General features: G+C 38.3%; 1 protein-coding gene across 1 annotated transcript in view; it reads right to left on the bottom strand.

Annotated features, from left to right (window-relative positions):
- The window catches only part of RYR2 (ryanodine receptor 2), an 808217-nt gene that overhangs the window by 507284 nt on the left and 287480 nt on the right, over positions 1–13453 (bottom strand). Inside the window, 1 exon segment of the mRNA XM_017862245.1 lies at positions 295–399. Coding sequence (XP_017717734.1) covers positions 295–399 — 105 coding nt within the window.

Raw genomic sequence — 13453 nt, forward strand, 5'->3', positions numbered from 1 at the left:
TGAAAATGCAAGAAAACATAGAAATGCTCAAAGAAAGGTTGGTTTTAAACCACAGACATAAGCACGAGGCCTAGTGACATAGATCACATCAAGCTTGGAATTTTTTTTTTTTTTAGTTTTCAAGACACCACAAATATGCTGGATAAAGCAGAAAGTCAGTCCTAAGGAAATTCCAACTGAAAGGCATCGACTTATTTCAGCAAAAAGAAAATCTCTGACACCTGTGAAAGAAATTGTTCATATAGTAGCTGAGCTGATTAAAATACTACAAGTCTACATAAATTGGGTACTTGCCCCTTCTGATTTCTCCACGGTGTTAGCCAGCATCTCCTGCAGGGCCCGGACAGAGAGAGACTGCTCCAGCACAAAGGTGCAGATGGAGAGGTCTGGGGGTACATTCTGCACAGAAAGAGGAAGAGCCGTCAGCAGTGTCATCTTCATCAAGCATCCAGACCCAGCTTACCTTAGGAGACTCCAGTTTCCTTCATAGAAAGAGTATTTGTCAACTTTCTACTGCAAGTTCCCCATTCATCAAGAAACACTGTCATTACTCCTCACGTTTAATACATTTTAAAAACCACAGATAGGGGCCAGGCGCGGTGGCTCACGCCTGTAATCCCAGCACTCTGGGAGGCCGAGGTGCGTGGATCCCCTGAGGTCAGGAGTTCGAGACCAGCCTGACCAACATGGTGAAACCCCATGTCTACTAAAAATACAAAAATTAGCTGGACACAGTGGCACAAGCCTGTAATCCCAGCTACTCAGGAGGCTGAGGCTGGAGAACAGTTTGAACCCGGGAGGCAGAGGTTGCAGTGAGCCGAGATCACACCACTGACCTCCAGACCTGGCGACGGAGTGAGACTCTCTCAAAAAACAACAACAACAACAAAAAAAAAAAACCACAGATAGCAACAGCTGCCATTTGCTGAGTAACAATAACAGCTCTGAAAATGTAAGGAGACACAGCTTACTCTGATATGCATTGCCCCGGGAGCTTTATCTATAACTCCTGTGGTGGTCTATAGTAAGGATTATTACTACGTCTTGTGTGAACAGGATAAACAGAGAAGTTAGGTTCCTTTTCCAAAGTCACAGAGTTATAAAATTTTCACACTAAGGATTAAAATCCAGATTTCTCTGATTCTTATGCATTCATTTCTAACTTACCATTCAGTCTGCTGATAAAAAAAAAATTAAAGAACAGAAAAATAACACTTTTCTCAAATTAATATTAAAGATAAGCAAATACAAAACTGAATTAGTATAAAATATTCACAGACACAGGTTTCTCCTTATCCACAAAGACTTTGTGGATATCCACAGTGATTACTTTGTTTTATTCAACTTGGATGCTATATTTTGCCTCTAACTTGGTCCTGTTCTGTGTGTATGTATACTGCTTTACTTTTTCATCCTCCATTCGTTTTCTTTTCTCTTTCTCTTAAACTTCTATCTCAATCAATACAGCACAAATTCTCAAAATCTCAACTCAGGAGGTGAAGGAACGAGGATAAGAATTGACTGGCTGTTCACAATTCAGGTGATGGGTGTGCTAAAAACCCAGACTTACCACTACACAATATATGCATGTAGGAGAGCTATACTTGTATTTCCCATATATTAATCTATATAAATTTTTAAAATTTTTTTTTTTTTTTTTTTTTTTTTTTTTTTTTTTGAGAGCAGAGTCTCACATCTATTGCCCAGGCTGGAGCTGCAATAGCATGATCTCGGCTCACTGCCACGCGTCCACCTCCTGCGAGTCAAGCAAGTTCTTCGTGCCTCAGTCTCCCAAGTAGCTGGGGACTACAGGCACCACCACGTGCCCAGCTAATTTTGTATTTTAGTAAGAGGATGGGTTTCATCCATGACTTAGCCAGGATGATCCCCCAGTTCTCTTGCACCTCTGTTCATCCACCCCGCCTCGCCTCCCAAGGGTGCGTTGTATTACAGCATGAGCCACCGCTGCCAGCGACTTAATTTTTTGTAAATAGAAAAAAAAAAAAAAAAGGCACATGGCCTGTGAGGTTTCCCAACTTATTCGACGGCTCTGAGGCAAGAGAATGCTTGGCCCAGGAGTTTGAGGGCTGCCGTCGCCATGGTCACCACCAGCTGTACGCCCAAACTTGAGTGACAGACAGAGACCCGTTCCTCAAAAAATAAAAATCTTTAAATAAAAAAAAGGGAAGAAATTCAGTGGGGTGGCTGTAAATGTGAGTGCATTTCTTCTTTTGGTGTCCAATTTATGAAATGCTTTCCACATAAGATAATAATAAATAATGAAAAAGAACGATTGGTGGGTTAGAGAGATACCATTTAAGGTCTCGTATTAGAGCGAGTATGCCTTGCCGTTCAGATATATGCAGGATCCAGTATGCCAGGTCCAACCAGCGGCTACAAGGCAAATGTTCAATGGAGCGATCCTTCGTATATCATGAACGAACATTACAGAAGTACAGTTCACGATAAGGCGTGTAGCCAAGTATGCCTTCTTCATAAAAAGAACGTTTGGAGGATTCAATTTGATCAAGCTGATGCAGATGCATCAAAAATTGACAAGTTTGAGGCTGGGGTTTGAGAATTTTTATTAAAATTTGAAACCAGCTACGATTGGAAGGATTTTTCATCACAGCATAAAATGCTGCTTTATGCGGCGGAAGGAAAAATTACGCGCGTTCTAAAATTAAACGTTAAAATTATTTTGGAGTAGAATGATGCCCGGACAATAAGGCACAAAGCCTACTCAACCCCGACAAACCCCGACTGGTTCCATGCTTTCTTCTGTTTTTTTTGTTTTTTTTGTTTTCGTTTTTTAATAAAATTTCCTTTTCTGGCTCTCCTGCGCTCTTCGTTCAGTCGGGCTGCCTGTTGTGTACCAACCCAATCACTGTTCATTCGCCTGCTCACAGCAAAGAGTCCTCTCAAATCTGGCACAGCTAACTGCTTTTACACTCTGCAGTTGGTCAGACAAGGGCTTTCTTTCTAAAATCCACATATAAAAGTTCAAAGGCTAGGAAAAGGACTCTCTTCTACTATGGAATTTAGGAATACATGCTCTTAAATTTAATTTTTAAAGTTCTAACCATATTAATTATAGTCTCTCCTGTTGAGATCAAGACAAATGCTAATGTAAAACAAAACTGTTAATATAAGCATTTATTTCATTTATATCCATTTAAAATATGAGGGTTTATACTCTGGCACTACTGAAAGGGCACTATGTTATTAAATGGTGTGCTGGTGAACTGACTTGAAAAAAAGTGCCTTGAGTTGTCGCATTTGACCATTTCTGTGGTGTAAATACTCCAATCATTGCTGATTTCAAAGTATCAAAGTCTACAAATTGGCTTACAAAAATCCGAAATATCTAACAATCAACTCTTGGCAGTGTGTAAGAGCTGTTTCCAGCATGCCATTAGACTGATTTCAGACCAATATTCATTAATTGCTTTAGAATCAGCTTATCCTAATAGTTAAGAGCATGGATTCTATACACAGACCACCTAAGCAAAAATACTGGCTTCATTACCTATTACCTGTTAACTTTTATAATCTTCGGTTTCCTTCCCCAAAAAATACTGGATAATAATTATACCCTTCTCATAGGGTTGTTACGAACAAATGAAATAATGTATGTAGAGAGCTTATCACAGTGTCAAGAACATAAAAAAAGTAAAGTGAGCTATCATCATTAGTTTTGCATACTGTAATTCCTCTCCATTTCTGGAAATTACAAAGCACCACTCATTTCTTAAAATCAGTTCTCGCATGGATTCTACTTTGTACAAATAGTGTTTGAAAACACAAATCTATAATTATGCACCTGTTCATAACATCCAAAATGTTCCAGTATTGTCAAGAAAAGACACTTTCTGGTAACACTTAAAAGTTTATATTCTGGGTGCATTTAAATTGTTTCATGCCTCACTTAGATCAAAATGTTAAAGTAAGGATTGCTGTAATATCGCACGTTATTTTAAAGAATCTTGAAAACCACATGGGTTTCAAATGAATTAATTCTGTCAAATGAATTTTATTTTTCCACAGATGAGCCTGCTACAGCTATTTTTTCAGATAGTGGGAGTTAGCATAAATAAACACGCCAACAATCTTCAAAGGCAATTCTCTGTCTCTTACAAACGCCACCCATTTTGTTCTGAGTCATCTTCACCATGCTTTTCTCTTTGTACCCAGCTCCCCTACACACACAAATGTAATAGAAAAGCTGAGACAGTAAAAAATAAAAATAAAAAAATAAGTTTTACCTTTCAGGAAAACTTAAAACAATATTCATCAGAGATTTATAGTGTTGTCTGTTTTGCTCTAAAGAAAAATAGTCTAGTTATTTTAGGTAACAGAATCATCAGCATAATTTGGTACCTTTTAAAGTCAACAATTAAAAGTATTTCTTCATTTATATGTCTATTTCTTCAAATAGCATTGAAATTTGTTCAGTTATACCCATGGTAGCATGCTGGGTCTTTGTTCCCACTTCCCAAAAATAAAGCAGAATCACTGGAAAATAGTTTCATACATTCATCAAAGATCAGCTTTAAAAAATGGCCCCAAACCAAAATGACTCCTAAGGCCAGGAATACAAGATAAGGTAAAAAACATTTTACAAACATGTGGAGTAGTGGCTCCCATTTGCAAGCATTGGCAAATTATCATCTTTTCCTTAGTCTTAATTTGTTTTTGCTCAAGTCTTATTACTGAGAAAGTTAATTTTTAGAACTTCAACGTGAAAGAAATTTCCTTGCCCTTACTATGAGTGTGCTCCCAAATCATGAGAACTTTCATACAGTATGTTCTGCATTGTACGTGCTTCGAAATAGCCAGATCACATCAGAACACAAAATCAAAAACTGCAGTTGAGCATGGCTCTTACACATTACATATGACGTCTACCTGTAATGCAAAATTAAATCAGAGAAAGAGATTCAGTCTGTCTAAACATCTGTGTCTGTCTGTTCTACCCAGAACAGTGCCCAAAGCAAGCTGGCAGGAGGTTCGTAATACTTTTTATATGGAGACACCACCAATTTTATCAGAATATGTATACTTTGGGAAAGGTAACAGCAGCAGGGCTGTGTGCCTTTCTTTTCTTTTCTTTTCTTTTTTTAATACAAACTGGTCACCATCCTCCCCTGCCTGGCAAACACTGTATAGTCTTAGAGGGAGGAAAAAAATCTCAAGAATAACCACAAAGCAGTATCTGGCTTTGCTGGCTCTGGAGAAGCTATGTAAACATCAATTAGGTTTCTAACCGAAGTATCCATCAACTATTTGGCTTCCAGAGATGTATCTGCCTAACTCACTTAAAAACCTATTGAAACATGTCATTACCTTAACTGAATAACAACCAATAATTTAGGACTATATAAGCCACATTAAGCCACCATCCTTCTTATGATTACTGTGTAAAAACTCCATACTAATAAACTATTCCATTTCACATCCTGATGCCTTTGCTTATATTTTTTTCTCCCTCAGCATGAAGGTCCCCACCTATGCACACTATTTCATATTTTTAAATCACACATAAAATCACACACAAAAATATTTCCTTGTAGGGAAGTCAAACAACACTGAAAAACTGACAACTGTCTTTCCAAATTTGATGATACTCACTTTCCCTTCCTTTAGCTTTATAGTGTGCATACTTCCAGTCCTTTTTCTTTTTATTTATTTATTTATTTTTTGTTTTGTTTTTGTTTTGAAACAGAGTCATGCTCTGTTGCCCAGGCTGGGGTGTAGTGGCCGGATCTCGGCTCACTGAAGCTCCACCTCCCGGGTTCCCGCCATTCTCCTGCCTCAGCCTCCCGAGTAGCTGGAACTGCAGGTGCCGCCACCACACCTGGCTGTATTTTTAGTAGAAACGGGGTTTCATTGTATTAGCCAGGATGGTCTCGCTCTCCTGACCTCGTGATCCACCTGCCTCGGCCTCCGAAAGTGCTGGGATGACAGGCATGAGCCACCGTGCACGGCCTATTTCCAGTCCTTTTTCTATGCATTTACATGTATACATATGCAATGTATTCATAGCAGTAGAAGCATCCATAGCATATAGAAATATATAGATTAGCTTTTTCCATTAATGGGTTCACTCTATACAAATTACCATTTTTAAATTTACTGATATATCCTGGAGATCACTGTCTGCCAGTAAAGATGTATCTACTTCATCAGCATGACTGCTACAGAATCTAGATACACCATATTCCTGTTGAAGATTAATCCACGTGTTCTGCCATGCAACACTGTTATTCAGCTTGGATCCCACTCCACCTCATGACCACCACCACTTGCAGCCCTAATACAATGACTTACACAAAGAAAATGATGTTTGATGAACTAACCTCAAATTATGATTTCATCTATTTCTGGAAAATTAAACGCATGCACATACACTATAGGGATATAGGCCATTAGAGTCCTAATGACAAATCTGCTTTTGGTTTGGCTGTTTTGTTAACCCTAGGTTTCTAGCACAAAAGCAAACAAGTTAATTACGCTTTTCACACTGCCTTTCAATTGGGCTCCAAGTGACCTTTGGCATGACACTGGTATCTCAAAATGTATCTTGCAAATTAATGATGTAGTAAATGTTGACAGTTTGACAGCACAGAAAAGGGTAAATCCCTGCACCAGGAACGTGGAATTCAGATCTGATGGGTAACTAGCCAAGATACCTCAGGGGAGTCAGGCTGAGCTTCCCTACCTATGAAGTGGAAAAATACTCATTCTACTTCAAAGAGATCAAAGAAAGAAGAAAATCAATGCATGATAACATGGACAATGCCAATAAGTTATAATTTTATCTGCCTAAATTAAGAAAACCCTAAATCAGATTGAGAGCTCAGAATCAGAGAGATATAAATTAAGAGAAAAGCTGTTCTTCCACCAAGAGATGTGAAAACAGTCCACTTTAAAACAGAGCAGATGGTCTAAAGTTGAGGCAGGTTTGTTTTTGCTTAGGCGCCCATCTGCTGCGTGGCCTTCAGGAAGGCACTGTAACTGTTGAGGGTCGACTTCTCCCCAAATGATGGAGATATCAAACTCTATCTCCTCCAAAAGATAAAGTGGTGGTGGTTGTTTTAATTTACCAACTAGAGACATGAACCAGACAAAATGTTACGTAGCAGATGGGGAATAATATCCTTTAAAATGTTTATATATTCTCCAGCGGGGGGGAAAAAAAACCATGGTGTTGTATCCCATTGACTTGTAGGAAATACTGCAGAAAGGAAGTACCAGGCAAGATCCAAAAAATATCTTAGTTCACTTTTTCCTCTTGACATTGCTTCAAAACCCCAATCATAACATTACACCATATTCCCAGTTTGGAAATATTATTTCCAGAGCTTTACACTTTGGGCTGTTCATAATTCTGGGTAGTTTTCTTGTCATGTTCTTTTCCCTTCATCCCACTTTGCACCAGAGGTTAACATTATTGCCTCCGAGAAGGAAAGATTTTTCCTGTGTCAACTCATTCTTTCAGGTCAGCTTTCTGAAAGACAAGGCTGAATGCGATCCTAACAAATGAAGCTAATGTCTCTGGGTTTCCCCCAGTCTTAAATCCTTTGACTCTTCAGAAACACTCAAGTCATTCCCTTGGAATTCTTGACAACAGAAAGGTCCAGGTGGGAGAGGATAAAATAGCAGGTTTAAATGAGTGGTAATTAGCAGTACATTGCGGCTACAAAGAGCCACAGCTGTGCCAACTTAGCAGTTAATTATGAAAATCCCTAGTGAATTGGTGGCATCCCATATGGTTTGCTCAGTGCTCATTTTGCTCCTTGACATGCATCTTTCATAATACAACATCCTTTACTATTAAGTAGATAGGCCAATTCATCTGATTTTTACAATTATTTTAAAATTCAAATGACTCAGATGGGTCAGTGCAAAACTAGAAGGTACACTCATTTGATGAACCAAGCCATAATACCTCTCTACTTCTTTATTTTTTTATTTTTATTATTATTATACTTTAAGTTCTAGGGTACATGTGCATAACGTGCAGGTTTATTACATATGTATACTTGTGCCATGTTGGTGTGCTGCACCCATCAACTCGTCGGCACCCATCAACTCGTCATTTACATCAGGTACAACTCCCAATGCAATCCCTCCCCCTTCCTCCCTCCCCATGATAGGCCCCGGTGTGTGATGTTCCCCTTCCTGAGTCCAAGTGATCTCATTGTTCAATTCCCACCTGTGAGTGAGAACATGCGGTGTTTGGTTTTCTGTTCTTGCGATAGTTTGCTGAGAATGATGGTTTCCAGCTGCATCCATGTCCCTACAAAGGACACAAAGTCATCCTTTTTTATGGCTGCATAGTATTCCATGGTGTATATGTGCGAACAAAAAATAGCAGGGGCTGCAATCCTAGTCTCTGATAAAACAGACTTTAAACCATCAAAGATCAAAAGAGACAAAGAAGGCCATTACATAATGGTAAAGGGATCAATTCAACAGGAAGAGCTAACTATCCTAAATATATATGCACCCAATACAGGAGCACCCAGATTCATAAAGCAAGTCCTTAGAGACTTACAAAGAGACTTAGACTCCCATACAATAATAATGGGAGACTTCAACACTCCACTGTCAACATTAGACAGATCAACGAGACAGAAAGTTAACAAGGATATCCAGGAATTGAACTCATCTCTGCACCAAGCGGACCTAATAGACATCTATAGAACTCTCCACCCCAAATCAACAGAATATACATTCTTCTCAGCACCACATCACACTTATTCCAAAATTGACCACATAATTGGAAGTAAAGCACTCCTCAGCAAATGTACAAGAACAGAAATTATAACAAACTGTCTCTCAGACCACAGTGCAATCAAACTAGAACTCAGGACTAAGAAACTCAATCAAAACCGCTCAACCACATGGAAACTGAATAACCTGCTCCTGAACAACTACTGGGTACATAACGAAATGAAGGCAGAAATAAAGATGTTCTTTGAAACCAATGGGAACAAAGATACCTCTCTACTTCTAATGTTGGCTCAGGTCAAATCAGTTTACAGGTATCTTGAGAGGGAGCCATTGTTGATGAGCATACAATTACATGGAACTTTGCAAGCAAAACACTCAAAGACAAAGCAGAAAAGAGACTTCTACTGCTATGATTGGAGCCTCAAGACACTATGTCTAAGTATCTTGAAAGTCATATATGCAACCTAATGGTTCATGTGATGTAGGCTCCTGCCTCTCAACATTGCTAATTCAAACTCATTTCAGGCAGACTGGTTTCTATCTTTTCATTCACGATAAAAAAAAATCACAGTCTCAATAAAAGCTCCACATACCAACTCTCTGGAAAACAAGTACCCCGAACAAGTATATCAGAATTATGTTTTGAAAAGTGGAGCTCTAGGTTGAGAAATCTACTATTTGAACAGTTATGGAGTCTTACTACTAAATTCAGAGAGTTTAGAGATGTTCGAATAAATGTATGAATGAATGGATGAACATCACACCACAGAACAAATAAATAAATGGAAATATTTGAACCACTGTTGCAATTCCTCTGGTCACAAATTACTTGGAGCAAATTTTCACTCTTTACTCAAAAGAGGTTTTTTAAAAAAATTAACACTACACACACACACATGTGTGTGTGTTTATTACATATGTAGGATGTATCTCATCCTACATGTTAGCATATTCATGATAACAAGGATCAGCAATAACTAAGACAAAAATAATGTATGGCCTAAGTATCTGCTAGTCACAAATACTTGTTATTTGCAGTAATATCTCAGCTTTGCCTGCAGGATCTCAATGGACCACAGATTGAACACACTTGATAGAGCCTTCAGTGAAAATTTCTGATGAGCGACAGTGTTGTCTCTAGGGAGTTCTGTGACAGGGATATTTTGTAGAATCCATTCATAGGTTTCTTGCCTGAAATAGTATCTGGGACAAAAAATATATTTTACAGTAACCAGGTCAACTTAATTGTCTGCAATATGACCTTTGCCACAACAGTCATAGTCCCTTGTCTCATACCCTCCTTGAAGAAGGAAAAATAATTCACACAAAGATATAGTTGAGGGCGACCAACAGATTCTGACTTACCTAGAGTTTCACAAAACGTCAAAAGGAGAAGAGAAAAGTGAAGACAGAAAGTATGGCTTCCACAATTAAAGTTGTGTAGGTGATAAGATGATGTCTTCGAATTCAATTAATTATGTCATATAGTGCAGGTTCATTCAGACATAAGCATACAAATACCAACCATCTCACTGTTTGCAGGTGTCTCATTCTGTGAAAATGAGCTGGATTAATTTCATCTAAATTAATTTGAAATGGCAAGAGCTCTAAATTAATTACTCAGTATCAGTTTGAACAAATCAAGCTGAAATTAACTCAGTAACATTGAAACTGTCCTTATAAAATTAATAAAATTAAATTGCTAGGTTTTCAATACAAGCATACACTTTGAGTAGAAGAATAGCTAAGCATTAACCAGCTTGCCCTATAGCCCACTTCCTTATAGGTACTTACTGCTTAAATATCATGTAGCCCCTGTCATAAGGTCCTTATTTCTATAGATAACATCCTTAATATTAAGAAACCTCATGCTTCCCATGTTGAGATATTTTCCAGATCCTATATTCCACTGACACCAGCCAGTCTGAAGACCCCCTCTAAAGAACTTACTCAATGTAAGAATACAGTTTATGACTTCATCCCCAATGCCCTAACTAATCAGCAGCCCTCAGCTCCTCGGCCCTCTACCTACCAAAATTTCCTTAAAAATCCTAGCCCAATATCCCTCTGGGAAGAGGATTTGAGGTTCCCTCCCTCCTTCTCTGCTGCAACACCCACTGTTTCTGTGTACTGGTCTGTTATCACTCAATGACATCGAACCTGGTGATCCTCTACCAACATCCTTGCCTCACTTTCCTAAGCTGTGTTTAAAACACATTTATCTGTTTAAAACACATAAATGCTAGACATATAAGTATATCGGAATCATGTTCTGGGAAATTGGGCTCCAAGTTAAGAAATTTATCATTTAAAAAATAATGAAGTATAATAAAATCTAGAAACTCCAAGCAGGTTCAGACTGAGACATTCAACACCCTGGAATTCTTGCCAGGAATTACACTAGCATGAAATTTCTATGCAGTTTCAAGAATATAAAAAAAAAGTAGAGACAATTATACAGGTAGTAATAGCTGTATCCCTTTTTAAGGGTCCTCTTTGTGCTAGGTCCTAATTCTCATCACGAAATAAGTATTATTATCACCACTTTAGAAATGAGTAACCAGTGAATCAGAAAACTGAGTGACATGCCCTAAGCCAGAAACTATTAAAAGACCTATCTGCTTAGCCTAAAACTCAAATCATACTGTCTTCCTCAAGGTCATATCAGCCTGCCTCCCAGTTATCTTCTTTTTATTGCCCCGTCCATTTGTGGTAAAATTTGTGGTTGATTAAAAAAAAAAAAACTGAGACAGTGAGCCTGCTCGAAACAAGCGCGCGCGCGCGCACACACACACACACACACACACACACACACACACACACAAGAATGGAGTCATGAATACCTCATACTCCATGACTTTGGCCTAAGGGCCATTTTAGAAGCTGGTAGCCTCATATGAGCTCCTCTGGGAAGGTACTAGCAGGAACAAAAGTGCTGGAAGGGCAATAATACCGTGATCCTTTCTACATGGATGTGTTGTAGATATATTTGGATACAGAGGGCTTTCCTTTGCTGACTGCAGGTGAGTCACCACTTCCATAGGAGATACAATATTTTCTGCTTGAAGAATCTTGATGATAGAGTTATATATGGTATAATTAAAACAACTAGGTCAGGGTGTATACCTTAGGATATGAGGCCCAGGAAGGCTATATGGAATTGAAACTAGAGCTGTATTTGTGAGATGCGACTCTGACTTAACAGCAGGTGATCTGGAGATACTTCAGAGTCCTACTAATCCTTATAGACAATAAACCTACAGCTGAAGCTAATGGAACACAAAAAATACAGTAACCAAAAATCCATCTCACTTAACACATAATTTGGCTCTGAAGGAGTTTATAGGTAATACAAAGAAATCAAATAATATTTTTGAAAGATAACTCTAGAAGCTGAGTACCTGATAAGATACAGCCATAACACTTTTTTATGTTGAAGGATCAATTCAGGATAGATAAAAATATTTATAGGCTGCATTTTTAAAATAAATTATATGCACCTCCCCCCATGACCAAGTGAGAAGGTTGGCAAATCTTCTCCTTAAAAAAGCCAGCTGGATAAAATTGACAAAAATAACACTTTCAGAGCTGTGGAAATTAACCAAAGGTATATAAAAATGTAAAAAACTTTTATGCTTAAAAACTGCCACAATTTGGGTAAGAACAGTAAATCTGTGGTGTTCTTTCCTGGGGCTACTCCCATCTCCCCACGGCTCGGCTAATGTGGAGGTTCTACCATGTCATGGCATGGGCTAGCTGTTAAGACCAGTAACTGTGCCACCTTGTCAAAGGGAACTCACTTGATTTGGAACAGATGCCATTCACACTGCACCATCTATGAAAGTGATACACCCCAGGGAGGTCCAACAGATCTGCTAGCACACACCTGGTGATTCTCTACCAACTCTAACTCAGTATATTTTTGACTGAAGTTGCACATGCACAAGAAAGACACCTAGGAACCAGTAGGAAGTAAATCTTGGTAGACTTGAAAATGACCTGAACTTCTTATACATTTCCCTATCCACTCACAGGTTGGCTGGTAGAGGACTAAAAACTTACTCCTCAAAGTGTCTGAGCACAATCTCTGTACCATGTTTGCCTAAACTCTAAGCTCTGAAGGAACAGGGAAGTCCCTAGAAAGCTAGTCTTAAAATAAAAACAAGAGTAATTTTTTAAAACATTAAGCAATGACATTATTGGCCACACAGACATGTCACAGACTCAGCTCAATTTACTAAACAAAGAAAACACAAACAAAACCCAGCAACAACCACCTTCAGTAGAGACATAAAAGAATTCAGGGTTGTTATGTTATCTAAAATGTCCAGTTTTAACAAAAAATTATGACACAAACAATAAAAACCCAGAAAAGTGTAACCCATCCTGTAGGGAAAACATAGTCTTCAGAAACTCTCTGAGTGTCTTGACGATGGCATTTAGCAGGCGAAGGCTTCAGGGCACCTATTATAATATGTTTAAAGAACTAAAGGAAAGCATGCTTAAAAAATTAAAGTATGGAAACAATGAATCAACAAATAGAAATTATCAAAAAGGATGTAAAAATTACAGAAATAAACCAAATGGAAATTCTGTATTTGAATACAATAGTAGATATACGAAAGAGGTTCAATTGCAGATTGAAGAAGAATCAGTGATAGATTATCAGAAATTATTCAATCTGAAGTACAAAGAAAAAAAATCATTGACAAAA

The sequence above is a fragment of the Rhinopithecus bieti genome, unplaced genomic scaffold (genome assembly GCF_001698545.2).
Source record: "Rhinopithecus bieti isolate Rb0 unplaced genomic scaffold, ASM169854v2 scaffold_57691, whole genome shotgun sequence".
In the NCBI taxonomy this organism is placed as follows: Eukaryota; Metazoa; Chordata; class Mammalia; order Primates; family Cercopithecidae; genus Rhinopithecus; species Rhinopithecus bieti.